The 27,456-nt window shown below is 36.1% G+C and overlaps 1 protein-coding gene across 1 annotated transcript in view; it reads right to left on the bottom strand.

The window, feature by feature from the left end:
- The window catches only part of LOC149785949 (uncharacterized), a 213,286-nt gene that overhangs the window by 93,136 nt on the left and 92,694 nt on the right, over positions 1 to 27,456 (bottom strand). Inside the window, exon 5 of the mRNA XM_089976201.1 lies at positions 20,328 to 21,422. Within this exon, the coding sequence (XP_089832327.1) occupies positions 20,328 to 21,422 (1,095 nt within the window). The remainder of the gene's footprint in view (positions 1 to 20,327; positions 21,423 to 27,456) is intronic.

Genomic DNA, 27,456 nt, shown 5'->3' with positions numbered 1-27,456 from the left:
TTATTTGGTTTGGGAATTTTATACTGTCTGGTAGACATGGATTGCAGGTGGAGAGTATTACCAGGTAGCCTATACTGGAATAGTGATTGTAAATATTTAGTTGCACTATTATGGGATATCCTGTACATTAATTTGGCCTTTCTCAAACAGATTTGGTCTTTAACAGGTAATATTTTTAACCTACCAGCTAAATTTTCCTTGCTTTCTTTCTCGATTGATATTAGCCCAAATGCTCTTTTTTTAAGATGTGCCAGCTTTGCTATGTTTTTATCATTTGAATTACACATACTGTACTACAGTAGTCCAAATAGGGTTGTATGTTAACTGTAAAAAAATAGTTTTCTGTGCCTTTCAGGGAGAAAATGTCTTATCCTACTGAGAAGCCATAAACTTGAATTGACTTTTTTACTGATATGTTCAGTCCATGATAGGTTATTATCTACCTGAACACCAAGTAGTCTATCATGACAGACCATTTGCAAATTTGTATCCTTCCATGTCAGACATAGTTCATCACTATCAAGGTTTGTCCTTCTTTGCCATGTTAAGATAAGTAATATTTTAGTTTTACCAGTATTTACCACCATGCCATTGCATGTGCACCAGTTTTCCAGTTTGTTTAGGGCATTATGTAAAGAAATTTCGCGTTCATGCTTTGTGTTTTGGATGTCTGACAATGTTGTGTCATCTGCATAGAGATCTGTAGATGATATTGAGTCTCTTAGTAAAAGTGGTAGGTCATTAATAAATAAAATGAATAGTAATGGACCTAGAACTGAGCCTTGTGGTACTCCATATCTAATTGTTTCAGGTTCAGACAGAACATAATTTATGTAAACATGTTGTGTTCTCTCACTTAAGTAACAAGTAAACCATCTAATTGTTCCTTCATCGCACTGGTAGATTTTCAGTTTCTTCAAAAGGATTTCATGATCCACCATGTCAAAAGCTTTCCTGAAATTTCTACAAATACAGATCCTATTATTCTACCTTGGTCAAGTGCTTGAATCCATTTATCAGTTAGGGAGATCAAGGCAGTCTCACAGGAATGGTTATGTCTAAAGCCTGATTGATTAGGGTGCAACAGCAAGTGTTTGGTTAAATATGACATGAATGAGTCATGGACATGTATTTCAATCAATTTTGACAAGTTTGGTAGTACTGAGATTGGTCGGTAGTTATCAGCATCATCCTTAGAACCAGATTTGTGAACAGGAGTTACTTTTGCAGTTTTTCATATTTTGGGGACAGATCAGGTTGCAATACTTAAATAATTACGAATGTTATGCTATCAACAATAGCAGAGGCAGAAGATTTAATGAGTCGTGGACCAATCTGATCAAGTCCTGTAGCTTTCATGGTATCAAGTTCACTGAGACATTTTTTAACAAAGATTTTTTATACTGGTGGGATAGAGAAACATACCTCCTTAGAGATTTTGCTGCTGCAGAACTTTTTCAGTTCATTAAAGTTGTTTTCTATCACTGGTTCTTTTAACTTTGTGGTAATGTTGGTGAAAAAAATCATTGAAAACATTTGCAATGTCAGTTTCATCAGTGACCATGGTGTCATTTACCAGAAGTGAGTGAATTTTATTTGTCTGTTTTTTGTGCGTTCCTCCAAATGAGTTCATTGAAGACTTTCCAAATGGAGTTTGTGTTGCTCTTTTTGTTTTCAAGCAACGATTGATAATAGTTTTTTTTAGCTTTTTAATCATACTTGTTATTTTATTTCTCTATACTTTATATTGTGCATGGTTTTCCATAGCCTTGAATTGGTCTCGTGTTTTCATAGCATCTAGGATTTCAGTAGTAAGCCCGATGAATTAGACTGAATTTCAGTCTTTACTCGATGTACTTTCAGTGGTGCATGCTTAGAGTTAAAGAGTTAATACAAGGGACTGATGCTATTCCTGACCTGTTTAAAGAGTTAATACATGGGACTGATGCTATTCCTGACCTGTTTAAAGACTTAATACAAGGGACTGATGCTATTCCTGACCTGTTTAAAGACTTAATACAAGGGACTGATGCTATTCCTGACATGTTTAAAGAGTTAATACAAGTGAGTGGTGTTATTCCTGACCTGTTTAAAGAGTTAATACAAGGGAGTGGTGCTATTCCTGACCTGTTTAAAGAGTTAATACATGGGACTGATGCTATTCCTGACCTGTTTAAAGAGTTAATACAAGGGAGAGATGCTATTCCTGACCTGTTTAAAGAGTTAATACAAGGGAGTGGTGCTATTCCTGACCTGTTTAAAGAGTTAATACAAGGGACTAATGCTATTCCTGACCTGTTTAAAGAGTTAATACAAAGGACTGATGCTCTTTCTGATGATCTACCGGCACACCCAATCAGAAGTCAGACTGTTCGACCTGGCACAACAAAGAGCAAAGTGGGAGAAGCAACCATCAGAGACATGCTCTTCGCAGATGATGTTGCTCTAGCCACCCACACAGAAGCTGAGCTACAGCACCTGACGGACCACTTTGCTAAAGCATGCAATGAGTCTGGGTTGACCATCAGCCTAAAGAAAACCAACGTGATGGCTCAGGACGCGAATCCCCCAAGCATCATCATCATCATCAACTATGAACTTGAGGTAGTCAGTTTACGTACCTTAGCTCTACCATCAACAACAACCTCTCGCTTGATGCTGAGTTCAGCAAGGGGATTGGAAAGGCATCAACAACTCTCTCCAGGTTGTCACAGAGAGCATGAAACAACAGAATGCTGATCCTGAACACTAAGATCTCTGTGTACCATGCCTGTGTGCTAAGCACTCTCCTGTACGCCAGTGAAACCTGGACTCTGTACGCTCACAGGAGAAAAGACTGAGCACCTTTCACATGCGATGCCTCCGACACATACTCAAGATCACCTGGAGTGATCGAGTGACTGACAAACAACGAGGTGCTTGAATGTGCCAAGATTCCCAGTATGGTCACACTCCTCCACCAATGTTGCATCAGATGGCTGGGCCATGTACATTGGATGGATGACAGATGGATCCCCAAAGACCTTCTTTATTCGAAGCTTGCCTCTGGCAAAGGTCAATCGGACAGCCACATCTCCTCTTCAAGGATGTCTGCAAGCATGACATGAAAGTCCTTGACATCAATGTCAACACCTTAGAAGGGCTTGCTCTAGACAGGTCCAGCTGGCGACATGCTCTGATCACTGGTCTGAAAGCCAGCAAGGATATGCTATGCTTGCTAGCTGATGAAAAGTGATCTCAGAAAAAGAATAGGCAGTTCCAACCTACACCAGACTCAAACTTCAAGTACAGCAAGGACTGCCACTTTGGGCTCCATTGCCACATTAGACGCTGCACAACCACCAACCGGGACATCTCTCATGGGCGCACTTTCATCACTTCTCAAGACTAACGGATGCCATCACCACAGGAATTTCAGATAAGTTCAACAGCATTCTATGGAAGTTTTCTTCTTCAGAGGCTAGCTCTGATACAAACACACCCATTAGCTTCTACCTTTACTTTACAACAGGCATAAGCATCTTCCTCCCAGGTGTGAGCCAGTTAAGTGATTTTTAAAGCCACACCCTATGATGTAAATCAATGGATAAAACCAGCTCACAGTGGGCTGCATTTTGCCAAGCTCAGCTTTAAAGGGTGACTCTCTCTTGAATGTGGGAGTATGAGAAGGTCTTTGTGTCAAGGCAGCCTGGCATGAATATTAACAATAAAAGCCATATGAAAATGAAACCATAGCTGAGATTAACCAAAATGGGAATATCATGAATGCTTTAATCAACTATGTCACTCAAGATCATGTTCATAATTTTTCCTATCGAGCAAACAAGATTAAATTCAGATCAGAAAAAAAAGCATCAAATTTAAATGCTAATGGTTCTGGACTCCATAAAACATATTGATCAATTTGAAAATTTTACCTAAAAACAAATCAATCAATGTCTGGTTGAAAAATGTAAGTGCAAAATGTACTCAAAATGTCACTTCTGACATTGATTCAGTGAGTCTGAACAATTTCTAAAATAGAAATCAGCTGGAGCATTATGAACTCTCAGGTAAGTATATTGCTGAATGCAAATATCTCTTTTCATGTACAACTCCCATATAGATTCTAAAAGATCATCCATTACTCTGCAGTCCTGGGTTCGAGTCTCGGATTTGGCCAATGTGGGTATGTGAGAAAGCTTGCCAGTAGCTTCTCATGGATTGGTGGTCTTTCCGGGGTTTTCCCGGGTTCTTCCTCCACCATTAATACTGGCCGCCATGTATAGCCTATCATGTGCTGAAAATGGCGTTAAACCCAACAACAACAACAAACAAAATTAACCCTGGAGTAGAGTTCACCCTGAAATTTCACCCATATTGTTAATGTATCACAAGACTTGTGTATTGTCTATTTGAATACCAATATGTTTATTCCTTACTAGGTCACACAACATATGGCAATGCTTGTGTATTGTCTACTTGAATACCAACATGTTTATTCCTTACTAGGTCACACAACGTATGGCAATGCTTGTGTATTGTCTTCTTGAATACCAATATGTTTATTCCTTACTAGGTCACACAATTTATGGCAATGCTTGTTTATTGTCTACTTGAATACCAATATGTTTATTCCTTACTAGGTCACACAACATATGGCAATGTTTGTATATTGTCTACTTGAATACCAATATGTTTATTCCTTACTAGGTCCCACAATGATCACAAGGCATGGACAATGGCAAGATGTTTTAAATAATTAATGTGATAATGACCAATGGCCACCAACAATCTGATTTCATTTCACCCTACTTAATTGATGCCTCTCATAATCTATAGTAAATCCTAGAAAAACTATCTTTTCCAGCATTAAATCTGTATTTTCAAGGCATACAATGGGGCATATGTTCATGTTGATGGAGTTATCAGTGTAGTAAGAGCAATGACTATGTAGTTTGGGGAGGGGAAGGGAAACTAACTGTAATAATGTAGTAACAGCAATGACTTTGTAGTTTGGGGAGGGGAAGGGAAACTAACTGTAATAATGTAGTAACAGCAATGACTTTGTAGTTTGGGGAGGGGAAGAGAAACTAACTGTAATAATGTAGTAACAGCAATGACTTTGTAGTCTGGGGAGGGGAAGGGAAACTAACTGTAATAATGTAGTAACAGCAATGACTTTGTAGTTTGGGGAGGGGAAGGGAAACTAACTGTAATAATGTAGTAACAGCAATGACTTTGTAGTTTGGGGAGGGGAAGGGAAACTAACTGTAATAATGTAGTAAGAGCAATGACTTTGTAGTTTGGGGAGGGGAAGGGAAACTAACTGTAATAATGTTGTACTTACCTGTTGCTATTGTGAAGCTGGTTCTTCTCCACAGACAGAAATACCCCAACTATAAAATGAGAATTTGTTCTCCAATAGGGTGAGGCAGATGATCCAAACCCAGATAACCTGCACATGTTCACTGTCCTTCATTCTCTTCAGGACGTAGCCTAAACAAGTGGGACACCAATTCAGGATGTAGCCTAAACAAGTGGGACACCAATTCAGGATGTAGCCTAAACAAGTAGGACACCAATTCAGGATGTAGTCCAAACAAGTGGGACACCAATTCAGGATGTAGCCTAAATGAGTGTGACACAAATTCAGGATGTAGCCTAAACAAGTGGGACACCAATTCAGGACATAGCCTAAACAAGTGGGACACCAATTCAATGTGGGACACCTAAACAAGTGGGACACCAATTCAGGGTGGGAGTAGCAATAGCAATAGACAAGCAATACCTTATTAAAATTTGTTTCACTGCTATCCCACCCCCCAAAAAAAAGAGTCCCTCAAAGGACTGATTCTTCACTGGGCGAAAAGAATTTCCTGGAATTCAAGATAAGACTATTTTTTATTTTCAATTGTCAAATGTTTAAACCATTAATATGATGACCCATTCAGAAAGTGTAGCAATAGCAAGATTTAAAATATGGCTGTTGCATTGGCCAGGTAAGTATATATACAAAGGTTTTTGCATGGAATAATTATCATCATGATTAAGTAGTTCTTGTCATTTATCTACTATCTAGTCATTACATCATTTACATGAAAAATGATTTTACCTGTTCACCTGTTCTTAATTTCTTGTTATAAACAAATAAACCCAATTCTGATAATTTGTTTTTAATTAACCTGTTCTTGTTATAAACAAATGAGCACAGTTTTGGTATTTCTTCTTATTTAAGGAAATATAACAAACTAGAATCCTACATAATTAAGTCCTATTGCATAAACTTTGAATATATATCAGTTACACCCTAGCTAAAATTGATGCACTACTTTGATCATTTCTGTCTTGCAGAAATCAATTAATAATCGATCATTGATCAGCTGGTGTAGCCCATAAATGATCATGAAATTTCTACCAATCCCCAACACTACCATCAAATGTTTGTAAATTCTGATTGTCAAATTGTCAAATATCAACAACTTCCACACTTAAGGCAATTACTTATTTTTGCTATATATGAATTTACTTGACAGTTATCTAGTCTCCTTGCCGAGACATCTGCATTTTCTCCATTCCACCATTATCATTCATATGGCCCAATGGCTTGAGGTTATTATATGCTTGGTATCTGTTGCAATCCTCTGCCCTTTTATCATCTGGTAAGGCCCACTCTACCTGGAGTGAAATGATGTTCTTATTGTTTGGGGTTTAGCACTATTGTACAGTGCAGGAAAGGATATACATGGCAGCCAGTATAACTGGTGGAGCAAGAACCCAGAAAAACACCAGTAAAAAGTTAGCAACCCATGGGAAACTACTGGCAAATTTGCTCACATACCCATATTTGCTCACATACCCATATTTGCTCAGCTCAAGAAGAGATGACAGTAAATGGTAAAGCTGAATGCTTTAGACCACTCTGCCATGTAGGGCCCCAGAGTGAAATGTTATGCTACTTGACCCATTAGGGTGTTATGTTAAGCTACTTGACCCGTTGGGGTGTTATGTTATGCTACTTGACCCGTTGGGGTGTTATGTTATGCTACTTGACCCATTAGGGTGTTATGTTAAGCTACATGACCCATTAGGGTGTTATGTTATGCTACTTGACCCGTTGGGGTGTTATGTTATGCTACTTGACCCATTAGGGTGTTATGTTAAGCTACTTGACCCATTGGGGTGTTATGTTATGCTACTTGACCCATTAGGGTGTTGTTATGCTACTTGACCCGTTGGGGTGTTATGTTATGCTACTTGATCCGTTGGGGTGTTATGTTATGCTACTTGACCCATTAGGGTGTTATGTTATGCTACTTGATCCGTTGGGGTGTTATGTTATGCTACTTGACCCATTAGGGTGTTATGTTAAGCTACTTGACCCATTGGGGTGTTATGTTAAGCTACTTGACCCGTTGGGGTGTTATGTTAAGCTACTTGACCCGTTGGGGTGTTATGTTATGCTACTTGACCCATTAGGGTGTTATGTTATGCTACTTGACCCGTTGGGGTGTTATGTTAAGCTACTTGACCCATTAGGGTGTTATGTTATGCTACTTGACCCGTTGGGGTGTTATGTTATGCTACTTGACCCATTAGGGTGTTATGTTATGCTACTTGACCCATTGGGGTGTTATGTTATGCTACTTGACCCATTAGGGTGTTATGTTATGCTACTTGACCCGTTGGGGTGTTATGTTATGCTACTTGACCCATTAACTGCATCAGGAATGCAATCCTTAATATCTGGAGCAATGGACATTTGTGCTTTTAGAGGAGCAACAAGTTTAACTAGGGGCATTAAGGGTGGCTGTGACCAAAAGTTTGTCGTGAATTGGTCAGTGGATTGTACTCTACTGTGTTAACTTTAGGGGGTCCCATTTTGTTACAGTTTTGGGGAATACTGTATTCGTCCACAATCTCATCAATTATACACCGTGCTGTTGCAGCTGTAACAGCCAGGGTTAGCATAATGCCATTTTTCACATCAAATGGTTTTTTAATCACTGGTTCAATGCAAATAATTTGGACCCTCCGCACTTATTTAGATTTGTAGTTAATAAATTGATCTTTTTGTTGTTGTTGTTGTTGTTGTTGTAGGGTTTAATGCCATTTTTCAGCACACGATAGGCTATACATGGCGGCCAGTATTAATGGTGGAGGAAGAACCCGGGAAAACCCCGGAAAGAACCACCTACCCACGAGAAGCTACTGGCAAGCTTTCTCACATACCCACATTGGCTGAATCTGAGACTCGAACCCATGGAGACAGACGTGAGATGGCAGTGATCCGTAACGAAGAGCGCTTTAGACAATTCGGCCACTCGGGGGCCCCGATCTTTTTGTTACACTGATTTATTCAGAATAAATTCATCATACCTGTATCAATGAACAATAATACAACTGATACAGACTTGCTATTCTTCTTTCTTATTCCAAGGATCACAAATTATTAACAAAAATATCACAGGACCAATCTCAACAAGGGACGTGATACCCTTACATTATTTAGGAATTACAAATATCCAACAATCTGTATATCTGAGCAATACAGAGTGACTGACACTCAAATTCAATATCAAACTGACTAAATAATAGTTTTAAAATACTCAAATAAATACTTCATCCACCCACCCTTAGTGAGAATTCAAGGGAAATAGCCCTCAGAATACTTCTTTGTTAGGACTTAAAAAGGTACACATGTACAAAACAAGACAAGAATAAATTCATTAAGTATATGTCTCACTAAGAAATGATTAAAACAGATTGCAGTCATGCAGTCAGTGATAAACTCAGTGAACATGTGTGTGTGTATATATATATATATATATATATATATATATATATATATATATATATATATATAGAATACAAATCATATGGCAAATAACAAACTTGTCAAGTGCACTGGATCCAGCAAGGGATCATGTGTGTCAGGGATTGATTACGATAAGTGCAATAAACCAACAACAAACAGTGTAAAACTACTATCTAACTAGCATGAGTGCTTTTGACTCTTAATGAGTCTTTTTCAAAGGCAAAAACAAAACATAGACAAGACAAACAAATAAAACACAAAAACCATTGTGTTTGCAAAACTTTACATGGCTGTTTCTACAGGACGTAAACCTTTAAATTTATTATGTTTCAACTAGTTTATTTCAACTTGTTGCAGATGCTGGAAAATATTTTTATTGATCTAGAAATCAATGAGCCATAACGACATCCATTGTTTTATGTAAATTTAAGTAAGCGCAAATTATATCCTGGATATTTCATGGTTATAATAGTAATTATAGGTCATTAAGCAACTTTAGAGAATTATTTAAAAGAAAATGTGTCAGCTGCAAAAGTTAATGTTATTTGTGCATGGCTGTCTTTTTCTAATTTACTTGGTTTAAACCACATGGTTTCAATGTTCTAAGGCGGCATATCAAGTAAGATTCCTTTTCTTTCCTGGTTTCAGAACTCCAGTTGGGGTTGTGAGCAATTGCACTAGTTTTCAAGTAAACGACAGTCCTGTGTACACCCCATCCCATTGGTGTTTGATTTTTTAAAGATTATAATGAACACAACAAATGTAAATATCACAGTTTATACACAAAATAACAATTTTATGGAACTCAACATGGCCTGTCATCACACTGCAGCATTACGCAGCTGTGCCAGAGACTCAGAATCAGAAGGGGAATTTTGAGTTTAGGTAACTCTGTTATGATTCTGTTGTTTTAAACCAAGTAACAGAAAGAAGCAAAACCAAAACTTAACAAATAATTTAATTCTCATAATTATAAAATGAAAATTTAAGAGGAACTTACAGTATTGTGAATTAAATACAAAATATCACAAGTAAAATAAATAGTGTATTCAAACTGAATTCCAGGTCTTGAATGTGTTGATGTACTAGTATCCTTGAATGTGCTGAAGTGCCAACAATCTTGACTGTATAACAATGGCATTGTCCAGAATGTCTTTGCATGTTCATTATAATCCTAAAATGTTCCTTTGGTTCAGGTACTTTGTAATTCCAACAAATAATTAAAATAAATGATTCCTCTCAAATTAAATCTAAATACAACATTAAATACACATGCAGACTGATATTAAAACAATAACAATATTAGGAAATAGGAATCAGGAAGAAGAAGAATTGCTTAAATGACTCATTTTCTACATCTCCATGACTCTCTTATGACTTAATGTTGCAATTCACTGATGTGACTAATTTCATAATACTTGTGACATGTCAGATATGGATGCAATGTTACCTGCGTCACATTGGGGTGTATTGAAACACATGCCACATGGGGCTGAACTCCAACATGGAGTTTTTACTGAATCATTAAGATGTACATAAGTATGAGAAAGTGAACATTTAATGTTTTCTATAAGTTATTACTGTTCTTACTTATGTTCAGTCTGCAGAAGTAATTATTGTTGCTTCTAGATTAATTTGAGAGGTATTATTTAAATTATTTATTGGAATTGCAAAGTGATCATATGACTGTGGACAAAACAATATTTTGGGGAAAATCTGAATTCATTCTGGACTTTATCATTGTGATACAGCATGGAAGGATAACAATGCACCTATAAATTTAAAGATTTTAATCTGGCAAATGTAATAAAACAGTCATTCTTATCTTTGGCTACTGAGGAAAATCAAAACATACATTCCTCTTCAGTATAGGATCATCTTTTATAAAAGCTATATTAGCCATATCTGGACTACTGTAATGTAATTTGGGGTAATACCTCTAATTCAAACATAACATCACTTTTAAGACTCCAAAAGAGGGCTTGCCATTTAATTCTAGATCAATGTATAGACAATTTCCAGGATGCAGTGAATAATATAAAGATTTAACAATACATGAAAGAATATTTCTTAGAAAGGCCAAACTGATGTATAAAGTATCCAGAAAAGACATTCCTGTCTATCTAAGCAATATCTTTCACCAAAGAGATGCTGATGGTACTCCAAATTTAAGTTCCATAAGAAGTATACCAAGGCCAAAGAAGGAATTGTTTTTAAAAATAGTTTTCAATATACCGGTCCACTTGTATGGAACAACATTCCCAGTGACATAAGGCAGGCTCCTAGCAGTTCTTCTTTTCATAATCAATGTCTCAAATGGATGAAATCTTTAGACAATTGAATAGTTCTAGTACAATGAATAGTGCCTGCTTTTCTGTAAATTTTGCATCATTCTTACAGTTGAATTTTTCAATGCAGGATGATATTTTATATTTATATATGTTCATGTGTTCACAGATGCCTGTGTATATGTTCCAGGCTTGATACTTTGATTTTTAAAATCACTTAATCATCTAGTGTCAAGCCAGGCTCTTCACATCATGTTGTATATACTGTATATATTGTACATAACAGATAGAAGGCCTCAAGGTAGATTAGTTCTGTAACTAATTGAGCTACCTTCTCTAAATAAAGCCTTTATTATTATTATTATTATTATTATCATTATTATTATTATTAAAATAAATACCAAAATATGAAAATCACTGATAATGATTGATCATAAACAGTTTGCAAAGGGAAATAAATGGAACAACTGTCAAAAATTGCTATTCAAACAACTGATCCTGTACTCCTAGATACTGGTGATATACCTGAAAAAACACCATGGCAGATGTGTACATCCTTTTTAACACATCCACACACAATTGGAACATCCTTTGTCGTTTTCTTCAAGTCAAGAAAGAAACCTTGGATGTCATTTGTTGTTATTGCACTATATTCCAAACTACATTTGTTCACATGGAACAATATGGCAGTGAAATGAGACAAAGTTATGATCAGAATTGCAGCCTTTCCTGTATGATGCACTGTGCCTGTAATATTTCACCAAACACATCAAAATTTGTGTGAATTCCTATAACTACTTCTGAGGTTATTTCATGACCTGATGGAAATGGCCAAGTGATGTTCCGATGAATCAATACACTGTCAATCGATAATCTGTCAACTTTTCTATTTGAATTTTGGACCCTGACTGCATGCACAGTTTTATGATGCAAGCTTAATGTTGGAAATTTAAACAAAATTAACCTGAAGTTAAAAAAAATCATAGAAATTACAAAAGTATGTACATCAGATTAGTATAATATGACCCGGTCTGATGTGATAACAAATCTGTGCAACTTCTGTCACTTAGTAGTATTATTTTATTCCTTCGTGCTATTGACTGTTTTTTAATTAAACTTGCCTCAGCCATCTGTGCTTTCATGTATGTGCTCCCTAAGCAAGAAAATACTAATTTACACACGGGAAACCAAGACAAAATAATGTGTACAGCTTACTACACAGTATCAATACTGCTTCAACCGAACTAAGTACTTCAAACTGGGCGACATTTAATTGACAGAAAATGCTGCTAACTATGAGTTGTATGCACAACTTTATACAGGAACTGACACAAGAGTTCTGCAAATTCTAAAAATTGAGATAATTTAACTGAGCATACTGAATTTTTTGTCAGTCTGGAATACATTTATTTAAAAACTTTTCTTGTCTTTCTGAAACTTATCTTTCTAAAGTGGCTATTTCTACAAATACAAAATGTTTCCTTTATAGGTCTTTTCATGCTTGCAAACAAACAAATTGTTATTACCAAACTCTCCTATTTCCATGTAGCACTGAAACCCTTTAATATTTGTTTCCACCTGAGTATTGTTTATATTTATATCTTTATCCCAAAATACCCTTTCATTATTCTAACTCCCCTAAAAGTCCATACAATATTCTCTCATTATTACAAATCCTTTAAAAGTCCATACAATATACGTCACAACTTGTAAAACTTGCACATATATATGACAAAGATTCATAGAAGAATATTTTGTTGACCAAATGAGCCTCTTAAAAAAATCATCATCATCATCATCAATATTATAATTATTATTATTATTATTATTATTATTATTATTATTATTATTATTATATCCCTGGCAGAGTGAAGGATGTACCTATGTGTACTCACAATGAACAATAATATATACTTAGCTAAACTATGCATCCTCCTTATTGCCACACACTGGGTGTGTCCATTCAGGACAGTATTTTAATAAACTTGTTGTTAAATCATTATTGTATGTCAGAAGAAAAAAAAAAGGACCACTTAACTTTCTTCTGTTCTGATAATTTAGCATACTGTTTGACAGAGTTTGCACAATGATTGTATGCAATTCTATCACTGACTCGCTTGTATATTTTTCTGCTAACATATACAGTGCTATCACTGACTCGCATATTTTTCTGTTAACTTACACAGTGCTATCACTGACCCGCTTGCATATTTTTGTATTTATGTATGCAATGCTATCACTGACTTGCTTGTATATTTTTCGGTTAACGTATAGTGCTATCGCTGACTCGCTTGAATATTTTTCTATTTATGCATGCAGTAATATCACTGACTTGCTGGTATATCTTTCTGTTAATGTATGCAGTGCTATCACTCACTTATATATTTTCCTTTTTAATATTTTATGTATGCAATGCTATCACTGACTCTTGTATATTTTTCTATTTATTACGCAGTGCTATCACTGACTTACGGCACTTGTATATTTTTCTGCTTACACATGCAGTGCTATCATTGACTCACTTGTATATTTTTTTATTTATGCATGCAATCCTATCATTGACTCACCTGTATATTTTTTTATTTATGCATGCAATCCTATCATTGACTCACTTGTATATTTTTTCATTTATGTATGCAATCCTATCATTGACTCACTTGTAAATGTTTTCATTTATGTATGCAATCCTATCATTGACTCACTTGTATATTTTTTGATATGCAATCCATATTGTGACATATAATGTTCTTAAGATAATTAACACATAGCTTCATACAGTATTGCATGTTCTTTGGTATCACAGTATTTAAGGTTTTTGGTAATTTTCTGCACAGCACCACCTATCCTGTGCTTATCTTATATACACTGACTGGCAGTAAGTTACTACTTCTGCATCACCACCAGTTTTATTTTGGGAAAATGTCTAAAATGCTGCAGAGTACACTATTTTAAAAATGCACCCATTAATTTCACTTTTATTAAAATATGGCCTTACCCCATGTTTTCAAGTAAAATCTATATCTTCTTAAAACTGATATCACTGTAGTGCATCAGTTAACCAGTCTGTCATCTGATAATGTCCAATTATTCTGAGCAAAAGCCAAATCACATGATTACTATAATTTGTCAAGAAGCAAGAGATCAAATCTAAAGTAACAGTTGGAGTCAAAATATGAAGGATGTTAATGTCACTGTTTTCTAGTCACTTTACAACTGACAGGTGTTGACTTAAAAACTTTGTCGCACACTTTTTATTATTTTTCATTGTAACATCTGGTTTTGTTCAACAGCCTGTGGTTGACATGTACTTTCATGCTCATGCCCATTCTCACAGACAATCCCGGAGCACTCCCCTATCACGTATTGAGGGGGATTACTGCACTCATGTTGGTCTGCCCATTCTCATAGACAATCCTCACCCCACCCCACTGAATGTCACAAGTGGTTACATATGCATTGTTTTCATTTTCTCAGTTTTCAGTTGTTGGAGCTTACAGATAACAGAATGAGAGCAACTGAAATAGCGTCCAATTTTTAAACTGATTTGTGCATCATACACATCAAGATCCTAACATTAGGATAAGAAAATGCCATCATAAAAATTTGTTTGGTATTACCATGATTTCAGAGTAACGCATGTTGCATAACCTGAAATTTACAAGGCATCTGTTTATTGATTGTTTCCCACAATTATATGATTTAAATTCCATATTAAATGTATGTTAATACAGAGCAAATATCAAACAGACATATTGAAGGTCAGTTGCTTTATTTGCTTATTTGCTGATTGCTAATTTTAAGACCTGTGATACCATAGCACTCAAGTATATACATTATGAAACAGCATGAATGGCAATTTACCAAGCTCTCAAGCTAAAAGGAATATTCACCAAGCCATTGATAAAGATAAATATCCATTTTTTGTATAGAACTGATAAATCCGCAAACTGAACCAAATCAGAAGCCACAGATATACTGTATGATTTGATTTCCTGAAGTTCTTTCTACTCAATACCATTCAGGAATACACTGGATCAAATCAGAACTGCATAATAAATGCGCGGTGAAAATTCATCACAAGTCGGCTTCCAGAGTTGTTACATATTTAAAAGATTCTTAAAACAAAAATCACAAAAGTGAAGTAAATCACAAAAGTGCTGAATCATCTTTTAATCTCTCAATAATCTGATGTCCCCACACTCTTTAATTTAAAACAAAACTACATATAGCCTGAAGGAGGAAAATGATGATGAGACAACAAACAAATGAACAGATAGATGGAAAAGTTAATGATTACTCATGAAAGTTGTTATGGCAATTATTGACATCAGTGGTCAATAACAGTGGCATAATGATGACCTCAATTTTTCCTGTCAGCCTACTGGTCAAAGGTAATTTGTCAGGGACATTTCAAATCACGCTGGATTTTTAAACACTATGATTATTCCAATATGTCTGAGACTCTGAACCTAAATTTTTGCTTCTTGTTGGCCACTTATTTTGCAACCTTTACTCTCCAGATGCTTCCCAACACTTCCCATCTCATTTCAACATCTCCCATCTCATTCCAACACTTCCCATCTCATTCCAACACTTCCTGTCTCATTCCAACACTTCCCATCTCATTTCAACAGTCCCATCTCATTCCAAAACTTCCCATCTCATTTCAACAGTCCCATCTCATTCCAACACTTCCCATCTCATTTCAACACTTCCCATCTCATTCCAACACTTCCCATCTCATTTCAACACTTCCCATCTCATTCCAACACTTCCCATCTCATTCCAACACTTTCCATCTCATTTCAACAGTCCCATTTCATTCCAACACTTCCCATCTCATTCCAACACTTCCCATCTCATTTTAACAGTCCCATCTCATTCCAACACTTCACATCTCATTCCAACACTTCCCTTCTCATTTCAACAGTCCCATCTCATTCCAACACTTCCCATCTCATTTCAACACTTCCCGTCTCATTCCAACACTTCCCATCTCATTTCAACACTTCCCATCTCATTCAAACAGTTCTCATCTCAAACAGTTCCCATCTCATTCCATCATTTCAAATCTGTGACTAGTAATTTCCCTTGAAGCATAACACGATATCAAATTCTTCAGTTAAAAAAGTACTTTAGTGAATATAACGAATAAAGTGAGAAGTAACAAAAGATATTTCACATAAAATGTGAGTATCAATGATTTCAATCTGATTAAAATCAGATCTCCACTTTTACACACGAAGATCTGACAGTGACCGCATAGGGGTCATGTTCTGGCAACCTATGTTATTACCATAATTGCTAATGTTATCAACCAATCAGATGAAGTCTTTATATCTTCGCATTTGGAGACTGATCAGCATGGACAAAAAGCATGAATGTGTACCGAATGATTTGATTCACTTTCAGATTTTGTAAAACTGCATTTCCATTGGTTACTATAAAGGTCACCAAAACATGATGCTTAAGCGGCTGTCATCAGATCTTCAAGTAGGACAGCGGAGATCTGATTTTAATCTGATTGCAATGACTCTGCACTGAGTAAACATTATAAGCTGCACAGTAATGAAGTCACAACCATATTATGAAAATTAAGTCAAAATGTTAATCTTTTAGACTTTCCATGACATATATTACTAGTAGCAGGATTGTCTTTCTATGAATCAAACACAGAAATCAATCAAATAACCCTGTCTGTATCTTCTGTTTCTGCCGTCTGTCTATGATTACCAATGCATTCAAAAATCATCTGCCATCTGTCTATGATTACCAATGCATTTGAAAATCATTTGCCATCTATGATTACCGATGCATTTGGAAATCATTTGCCATCTGTCTATGATTACCGCTGCATTTGAAAATCATTTGCCACCTATGATTATTGATGCATTCGAAAATCATTACTGGTGCATCTTCATCATGGTACATTATGACTGACTGGAATTTAAGTAGGCAGACTATGCATCATGGTACATTATCACAGACTATGCATCATGGTACATTATGACTGACTGGAATTTAAGTAGGCAGACTATGCTTCATGGTACATTATGACTGACTGAAATTTAAGTAGGCAGACTATATCTGTATTAGATTATTTGTAATATTTGTAACTGATTACCTATATTATTATATGCTCATTTTTTTCCCCATTAACTTTCCTTTAGTGTCAGTTTTGGGACCAGTATGTGTTATACAAAGGTAAAGATCACTTTTTATTTAAACATTTTTATTTGATGGCTAGATGGCACTTTCTAAGTGGCTATTTTCTCCACCATATTTGCACAAGCAAGGATTTGGAATGTAAAGCTCCACAATTTTCAGTGTTACATAAAAATCAATTAAAATTGATTTTTGTTAAAAGACAAAATCATCCAGAGAAAATCCTACTAAATTAACATGCTAGTTACAGACTGCATCAGCTTAACTTCCATCTTCCAGATTCTGCTTTGACAGTTCCATGTCCATGATACCAGATCAGGCCAGCAGACCATAAAACTCTGCTCGAGTCTCAGATTGAGTTCATTCTCTCAACCAATGAAACATAACCTTACATAAATCCAATGTGATAGGTAGACACGTTTAAATTATGTGCACACACAACCTCATTTCATTTGATGATCTTCATGACAGTTTTCAATAGAGAACCAAATATGAGGGCCATGTATAATGTATAGATGGAACCAAATATGAGAGCCATGCATACCAAATGGCTGGAAACAAATATGAAGAACCTGTAAATACTGCATAGATGGAAGCAAATGAGGGCCACGTACACTGTACAGATGGAACCAAACATGAAGGCCATGTACACTGAATGGTTGGAACCAAATATGAGGGCCATGTATACTGTATAGATGGGAGCAAATATGAGAGGCATGTATACTGTACAGATGGAACCAAATACAAGGGCCATGTATACCAAATGTTTGAAAACAAATATGAGGGTCATATATATTGTATGGTTGCAACCAAATATGAGGGCTATGTACAGATGAATGCAAATACAGGAAGCATGTATACTTTTTAGGTAGAACCAAATATGAGGGCCATGTATACCAAATGGTTGGAAACAAATATGAGGGCCATGTATAATGTACAGATGAAAGCAAATATGAGAGGCATGTATACTGTATAGATGGAACCAAATACAAGGGCCATGTATACCAAATGGTTGGAAACAAATATGAGGGCCATATATACTGTATGGTTGCAACCAAATATGTGGGCTATGTATACTGTACAGATGAAAGCAAATATGAGGGGCATATATACTGTATGGTTGCAACCAAATATGAGGGCTATGTATACTGTACAGATGAAAGCAAATATGAGGGGCATATATACTGTATACTTGGAACCAAATATGAAGGCCATGTATACCAAATGGTTGGAAACAAATATGAGGGCCATATATACTGTACAGATGGAACCAAATACAAGTCATGTATACCTCATTTACCGTATATACTGGGACATGATAAAATATTTTTTTTCCTTTCCTAGAACTGATGGTGAAACTTTTATTCATCTAGGTCACATGTCCCAAGACTTAAGAAATGATATAAATTTGTGTTGAATTTGTGCCACATATCCCACTGCACATTGCAATATAATAGATAAAATGTTTATCTGATAATAAAATGAAAGAATATAACCTTGTATTATCGTTTATTCCTCGTTTGTTTATATCATCAGCCTACTTAAATTCCAGTCAGTTGTGAGCGTAGGCATCCATACTGTGGCATGTACTGCTTATGCCCAATAACACACAACACATTGTTCATTGACGTGAACTTTGAGAAACATATCATGTTGGGTTATACTCAAAAGTTTGAATATGTTCTCTGACTGAAACCTGGATGCAACAAAATCGCAAATGAGTGGGAAATAATCAACTGATTGCTTGAGGACATCTGCCATTCACACATGACATGGTGTTAGGTGCAAAATAACCAAGATCTAATTAAATTCAGGTCAACTATATGACTGTAACTTGCAAATAAAAATCTTTATTTGACTACATTCACTTGACATCTTTTTACTAGTAGCATGGGTTACAAAAAAAGTATTATTAAAGCAAGTTATTGCTGTGTATACTGTTTACTCACAAACACCAATTTGTTTTAATTATAACTACAGATGCCAAGCAAACAGAAGCCAGAGCAGTGAATTCATTGCTTGAACTTATGGACAGGACATGAAAGACACAGGTTATTTTTATTACAAAGCAAGGCGACCTTGGAAGCCAACTCGAGATAATTTTAAGCCGATTTTTTTTATAAAGGATATCAACTCAAAGGTTATTTTATTACAAAGAAGCCGACATCAGGGAAGCCAACTTTGGATTCTTTTAAGTGTACCAATTTTTTTGGTAACATACAAAGTGGGCCAAGATATGGAAGCTAATTTTTGTTCCTTTTCACTGGTATTCACAGAAAATTTTAAAATAAATTGAAACAATGGAACAATTTCTAAAGTGACACAATATAGTGCTTCATGCACAGACATCAATGACCCACCATTGTCCAAAAGATTTGGAGAAAATAAAATAACTTGGAGAATTCACAGTGAAGGCCAGAAGAGAGGAAGATGATTTTACTGACAATATGATCATTAACATGGATGAAATTCCAGTGTACTCTGATCTCGTTCCTGGACGGACTGATGATAAGATGGGGGTTAAATGCGTGAAGTAGTATGACTGGTACAAATTCTTAAAAATCTGACTTTAGTCCTTGCAGTTCCCACTTCAAAAGATGTGTTTGTTGCCCCCGATGATAATTTTTCAAGGCATGAGAAAGCTAAATAATTATTCATGCACCAAAAGAATGGATCGTACATGTGCAGGAGATGGGTTTTGTTGACAAGATCATGCTGCTGCTGTGGATTAATGAGTTTTATCTCAAGTAAACAGGTTTATATTTTTTAAAGTAAGATTTCAGTTGGAGTGCATTTTCCAAAGTGTAATTTCTAATGATTTAAAAGGTGTCCCACAACATCCAACTGGAAAGAAAATGATGTGCAGGAGAACATACAGTGCACAAAAAAAATGACAAAAAATTAAAGTATGTTGTCCCAACAAATATGGTGTCCAAACATATACTGTAAATATGGTACATTATAGATGGTACCAAATATGAGGGCCATGTAAACCGTATAGTTCAATACTTGTGCATCATCATCTGCCAGAACAACATCAAAATACACATCTTAAACAAAACATGCAATTTACTTACGTCTCTGAGGTGAATGGGAAAACCTTGGTCCTTGACCTTCTGAATGTTTGCTAGGCTGAGAGATTCTGCGGAATTTCACTTTAGAAATTTCCTCCAATACATAATCATCATCTGCACTTCCTTCCTGGACCAGTGACTCAGTCCCCTTGAATTCAGTCATTTCTGGTTGGGATGCTCGTGAGATGGACTCTGTGTCCGAGGTATCATGCATGCTTCTTTTCTCTGTATCAGCAGTATTTGAGCGGCTCATGCTTGGTGATGGGTGAGAAGATGGAAGACTGTCCATGGACACAGATATAGGTGATGAACTTCGCCCCAAGGGCAAATCTGCCGATGTGATTCTGGACTGGATCTCACCATCTCCTTCTATTGCTGTTAATTGCAGCTGGGATTGATCTGATTGGGTGCTTGTGTGCACTTCACAACTGGTAGTTATCATGCTCATTCTGGCACTTGCATTTGATTTGCCACTCGATGAGGAAGGAGATGACTTCACATTTCTTTCCTCTGTACTAACATCTGGTTTTGTATTTGATTTCTGGTGATCCAAAATATTTTTGGATTTCTCTTTGGGGCTTATGTCTCTAGAGGGCACATTTACATCAGATGATTCTAAAGTTAATTGTTCTAATGGTGCAGGTTTTACTACTTGATTTCTCCCATCCCCTTCTATATCGATATTTTCCTCATGAACTGACTGTAGTCGTGCGGATTCTGACATCTCCACATCATAATCCACCTCCGAAATAGGAGGAGAAACAGAAGAGCTCCGTAAGGATGGATGATATGAGCTCCCCATATCATCATCGGTCTCAGAGGAAGAAGAGCTGGATTCACTTGACTCACTGTCGTTTCTTGAGGTAATTCTTCTCACGCTCATCTCCCTACTATTCTCCTGTGCTTCAGCTGGTGGTGGTTTCTTGGCACGTATGAAATTGAGCAGTTGAGAAAGTCTTTGCTTATCTGTGTCCTTGGGATATTCCACTCTTTCAGTCTCCTGTGCACTAACAACACCATTTGTATGCTCTTTTTGAACCTCTATTTTATTTGCAGCCTTGGCTGGTGACTTCCGAATTTCCTGACCTCCAATGGCTCCTGAAATAATTTAGACAAACTATAAAGGGAAGCATGAAATTTACTGTTTGAAGATTAATGAAATGCAAAAGCAAGAAAACAAAATGGAGGGCAGAAAAATACAATAGAAATATTTCCATGGGATATAAATGCCAAAAAAAACATACAACAGTGCCTTAAAAACTGGATGGACAGAAGATGTCTAAAACATTTTTCTATCAGCAATCACCTATTTTATGTACGTATTCTGACACAAAAGTGCCACTGACAAAGTTTGTTTATGACAACTAATGCCAACTGACAGAAATTTAAGTGCCACTGACAAAGTTTGTTTAGAATAACTAATGCCAACTGATAGAAAAGTGCCAATGACAAAGTTTGTCTAAAACAGCTAATGCCAACTGACAGAAAAGTAGAGATCTGGGCCTATACTGTATACAGTTAGGCACATGGTATACATGATGCAATGAAGTATTGGCCGGATTATGTTGGGCACATGTTATGCATGAGAAAATAAAGTACTGGCCTGATCATGTTGGGCACATGTTATGCATGAGAAAATAAAGTATTGGCCTGATCATGTTGGGCAAATGTTATGCATGAGAAAATAAAGTACTGGCTTGATTATGTAGGGCACATGTCATGCATGAGAAAATGAAGTACTGGCTTGATTATGTTGGGCACATGTCATGCATGAGAAAATGAAGTACTGGCCTGATTATGTTGGGTTAATGTTATGCATGAGAAAATAAAGTACTGGCCTGATTATGTTGGGCACATGTTATGCATGAGAAAATAAAGTACTGGCCTGATTATGTGGGGCACACGTTATGCATGATGCAATGAAGTACTGGCCTGATTATGTTGGGTAAATGTTATGCATGAGAAAATGAAGTACTGGCCTGATCATGTTGGGTAAATGTTATGCATGAGAAAATGAAGTACTGGCTTGATCATGTTGGGTAAATGTTATGCATGAGAAAATGAAGTACTGGCCTGATCATGTTGGGTAAATGTTATGCATGAGAAAATGAAGTACTGGCTTGATCATGTTGGGTAAATGTTATGCATGAGAAAATGAAGTACTGGCCTGATTATGTGGGGCACATGTTATGCATGAGAAATTGAAGCACTGGCCTGATCATGTTGGGTTAATGTTATGCATGAGAAAATGAAGTACTGGCCTGATCATGTTGGGTAAATGTTAAGCATGATGCAATGAAGTACTGGCTTGATTATGTTGGGTAAATGTTAAGCATGAGAAAATGAAGTACTGGCCTGATCATGTTGGGTAAATGTTAAGCATGAGAAAATGAAGTACTGGCCTGATCATGTTGGGTAAATGTTAAGCATGAGAAAATGAAGTACTGGCCTGATTATGTTGGGTAAATGTCATGCATGATGCAATGAAGTACAGGCCTGATTATATTGGGTAAATGTTATGCATGAGAAAATGAAGTACTGGCCTGATTATGTCGGGTAAATGTTATGCATGATGCAATGAAGTACAGGCCTGATCATGTTGGGCACATGTTATGCATGAGAAAATGAAGTACTGGCCTGATCATGTTGGGTTAATGTTATGCATGAGAAAATGAAGTACTGGCCTGATCATGTTGGGTAAATGTCATGCATGATGCAATGAAGTACAGGCTTGATCATGTTGGATAAATGTTATGCATGAGAAATTGAAGTACTGGCCTGATCATGTTGGGTAAATGTCATGCATGATGCAATGAAGTACTGGCCTGATCATGTTGGGCACATGTTATGCATGAGAAATTGAAGTACTGGCCTGATCATGTTGGGCACATGTTATGCATGAGAAAATAAAGTACTGGCTTGATCATGTTGGGTTAATGTTATGCATGAGAAATTGAAGTACTGGCCTGATCATGTTGGGCACATGTTATGCATGAGAAAATGAAGTACTGGCCTGATTATGTTGGGTAAATGTTAAGCATGAGAAAATGAAGTACTGGCCTGATTATGTTGGGTAAATGTTAAGCATGAGAAAATGAAGTACTGGCCTGATTATGTTGGGTAAATGTCATGCATGATGTAATGAAGTACTGGTTTGATTATGTTGGGTAAATGTTATGCATGAGAAAATAAAGCACTTGCCTGATCATGTTGGGCACATGTTATGCATAAGAAAATGAAGTACTGGCTTGATCATGTTGGGCACATGTTATGCATGAGAAAATGAAGTACTGGCTTGATCATGTTGGGTAAATGTTATGCATGAGAAAATAAAGTACTGGCCTGATCATGTTGGGCACATGTTATGCATGAGAAAATAAAGTACTGGCTTGATCATGTTGGGTAAATGTTAGGCATGAGAAAATAAAGTACTGGCCTGATCATGTTGGGCACATGTTATGCATGAGAAAATAAAGTACTGGCTTGATCATGTTGGGCACATGTTATGCATGAGAAAATAAAGTACTGGCCTGATCATGTTGGGCACATGTTATGCATGAGAAAATAAAGTACTGGCTTGATCATGTTGGGTAAATGTTATGCATGAGAAAATAAAGTACTGACCTGATCATGTTGGGCACATGTTATGCATGAGAAAATAAAGTACTGGCTTGATCATGTTGGGTAAATGTTAGGCATGAGAAAATAAAGTACTGGTTTGATTATGTTGGGTAAATGTTATGCATGAGAAAATAAAGTACTGGCCTGATCATGTTGGGTAAATGTTAGGCATGAGAAAATGAAGTACTGGCCTGATAATGCTGGGCACATGTTATGCATGGGAAAATGAAGTACAAGCCTGATTATGTCAGGCACATGTTATGCATATAAAATGCAACAATGACCTAGAGATCATAAAACAATTTGCCTGAATTCAAGTATACAAAAATATGCACAACACTGGCTTAATTTGATACTGGATTTATCCCATATAGGAACAGAAGTACTAATTAAGGCCAAGAAGACAAGAGAGCTGAGTCTATATAAGCCATAAGAAAAGATCAAAAGTTTTTTTAAAAAACACAAAATAATAGTTATAGTAGTTAAGCATACATTACATGTGACAACCAGTCACCAACCTGAAACTGTAGTTATAGTAGTTAAGCATACATTACATGTGACAACCAATCACCAACCTGAAACTGTAGTTATAGTAGTTAAGCATACATTACATGTGACAACCAATCACCAACCTGAAACTGTAGTTATAGTAGTTAAGCATACATTACATGTGACAACCAGTCACCAACCTGAAACTGTAGTTATAGTAGTTAAGCATACATTACATGTGACAACCAGTCAAAGTCACCAACCTGAAACTGATGTTGCAGCTGCAGCAGCCTCTGCAACAAAATTCCGAAATCTTTCCAACATGTTACTTCCTATTGGTCTCTGTGACACTTCCATGAAGAACAGACTTTCATCCTAGTGAGCTAGAATCCAATCCCATAAATCCTAGAATCCAATCCCATAAATCCTTGTGAACTAGTGCCTATCTCATATTGGTAGACAATTACATTCCAAACTGTGTTTTTTTCCCTCCAAGCTCTGGAATTTTATCTCACTTGAAAGGAAACATTTTTTCAAATACTTAATACAAAAATCTCAATGCGAATCACAGTCAGATGTGTGAGAAATATGAAGTCAGTGTCTCAGTAATTTGGATTTTGTATTATTACAAAATGTTCATGTAATCTACATATTTCCTGAATGGCTTCACCATCATTGGACCTCCCTTGAATTGTGACATTGTGCACATGGCCAATAACTTAGATACATTCAACTGGATCAATTTTAGTGTCTTTCTTGCAGCACAATGTTTTCTATCCCACAGCATCCTCTGAAATGAATTTAATTAACTGGTAGGAATTGCTTAATGTTAAAAGAAAATTAATTCCATTAGCTTTCATTGCCACTACATATCCACTATTTAAAACAAGAAGTGCAAATTGAATTGAAATTACTTGGTGTGACTCCTGTTTTCAAAATGTAAAAAAAAACCCAATCTCCAAGAACTTCAGTCCCGACTGTATATTCTAATGAAATCCTTGAAAATTCCCCCTCACAAATCAATGCATGTTGATCATCTCATGAGCAAATAAAATCAACTTCCAGAAACACTCTCCAAACTCATTCTATCTTGTGTACTGCATTAAGAAATAAATCAATACCACATCGGAATTTATCCAGTTGTTTAGCTTCAGCATCTTTGGAATAATTTTAACTATACCACACCAAGAGTCATTCGTCATGACTCTTTGCAATACTTTTGATAATACCACACCACAAGTCATTTGTCCTATTTGCAATATATCAAGTTCCAGCATAAAGATTTAAGATGAAACAAGTGCTCCCCTGGATCACTTGAATGGTATACCATAAATGTGAGATAGGTCCTTTAAATGTTTTGACCTGAAGAGGTGAACTTAAAGACGCCAAATGCTGATTCTTGTTAAAATTTTATTTTGGATATTGAACAAAATGATAAAATATTTTCCAAAAAAATAGACTGCATCCTGACAGCGAACAACAAGAGTAAATCATAATTTAGTAATATGAGGCAAAATGTTTAATTAAATACTAAATCAAAAAACTAGCTTGTGTATTGGACTTCCTATGTCATATTAAACTCCATACAAGATTTATTAACCTCTATTCCCCATTTCAAAACCATTTCAAATCTGCACCAACACATGCATCATAGACTAATTTGTTCGATCAGTATTCACAGACATTATGTCATACATAACCCATAGGCAATCACAAATAAACTTCAAGATTTCTATAGCACATCCTTCTCTGAATAAGGAAAGATGAAACTAGATAGTCTATGAAAGAAGATGCAAAAGCAGTCTTAGTAACTGGAGGAAGTAAGCTTACATCAACAAGTTCTTTAAAGCCAATTTCTTCCAGAGCATAATGCCCATTTTATTGAGTTTATTATTTGTACCCTTGTCGGAAAACTAAATTCAAAGTACCAGTCAACAGAAAAATTCTAGACAGTAAAATTAGGATGGATAAAATGTGTCTAGGTGAGATTACACATAACAGTAAGATGAATTACTCTTTGTTCCCAACCGCAAATTGATGGATAAAATGATGTGTCTAGGTGAGATTATACATAATAGTAAGATGAAAATTTGTTCCCAACTGCAAACTGATGGCATACTGACTTGTGTAAAAATCATTCAAATACAGGTAATGTAGTATTTGTGAGCATAAAAGAATGCCCATGACTATGGTCCCTTGTGCCACTCATATTACCATTTTAAGCAAAATGTTGCATCTAATCAGAAACTGTCCAGAGCAAAATGGTGGCATGTTCAACTATATCAATGTAAATCCTCTAGGCTGAATTCTCAAGGGCATTTTCCAGTCCTTGGATCAATTCAGTCAGATTGTTGTAAAGTAGCCAGAATTAACAAGCATCAATGTGGGCTTGGAAAAACTGTGCAGACCTTCCACCATGCATGGCAGCCTAAGACTGAAGGTATTGAACTATGAACAGAAATTGCAATGTCATATATTTGTATTCCTCGGAATTAATTAGATAAAAACAAGTCTCATTTATACAAATGAATAACCAGCTGTAAACAACTTTGGCAGCCAATTGTGCACAATGAAAAATGCATATTTTTACGGTTTAACCCATCTGTAACAGTTATATATACAAGTAAGGAATTCTAACACATGGTATTGATCCAGTAAATTCATGCATGTACTCCACACAGAACAAGCAATTTTGCTTAGATCAATAAAATCAGTCTCCAACTGAATTCAGTGTTCTTCACTCTGCATTTCTAACAATGGCTTGACCCAAGAGAATGAAATGCATATCCGCATAAATCAGCAGGAAAATTAATGTCTCTTTCATTCTCATTAATGTCTGAAGCCAGACTACTATATTTATCTAGATTCCAGACTACAATCATTGAAAATAAATTTAACTCTTCTTGCTTTTCACAGATGATTGTTCCTAGACATCCTTTTATTACTAAGTACAAAATTAATATAAATTGTAGCTGCACTAATTTAATGAGACAGATGATGCAATAATGGCTTTCATTTGTTG

Source organism: Sinohyriopsis cumingii, chromosome 12 (genome assembly GCF_028554795.1).
Source record: "Sinohyriopsis cumingii isolate HCF-2022 chromosome 12, ASM2855479v2, whole genome shotgun sequence".
In the NCBI taxonomy this organism is placed as follows: Eukaryota; Metazoa; Mollusca; class Bivalvia; order Unionida; family Unionidae; genus Sinohyriopsis; species Sinohyriopsis cumingii.
The sequence above is the reverse complement of the archived record's forward strand: the minus strand, read 5'-3'. Positions and strand labels throughout refer to the sequence as shown.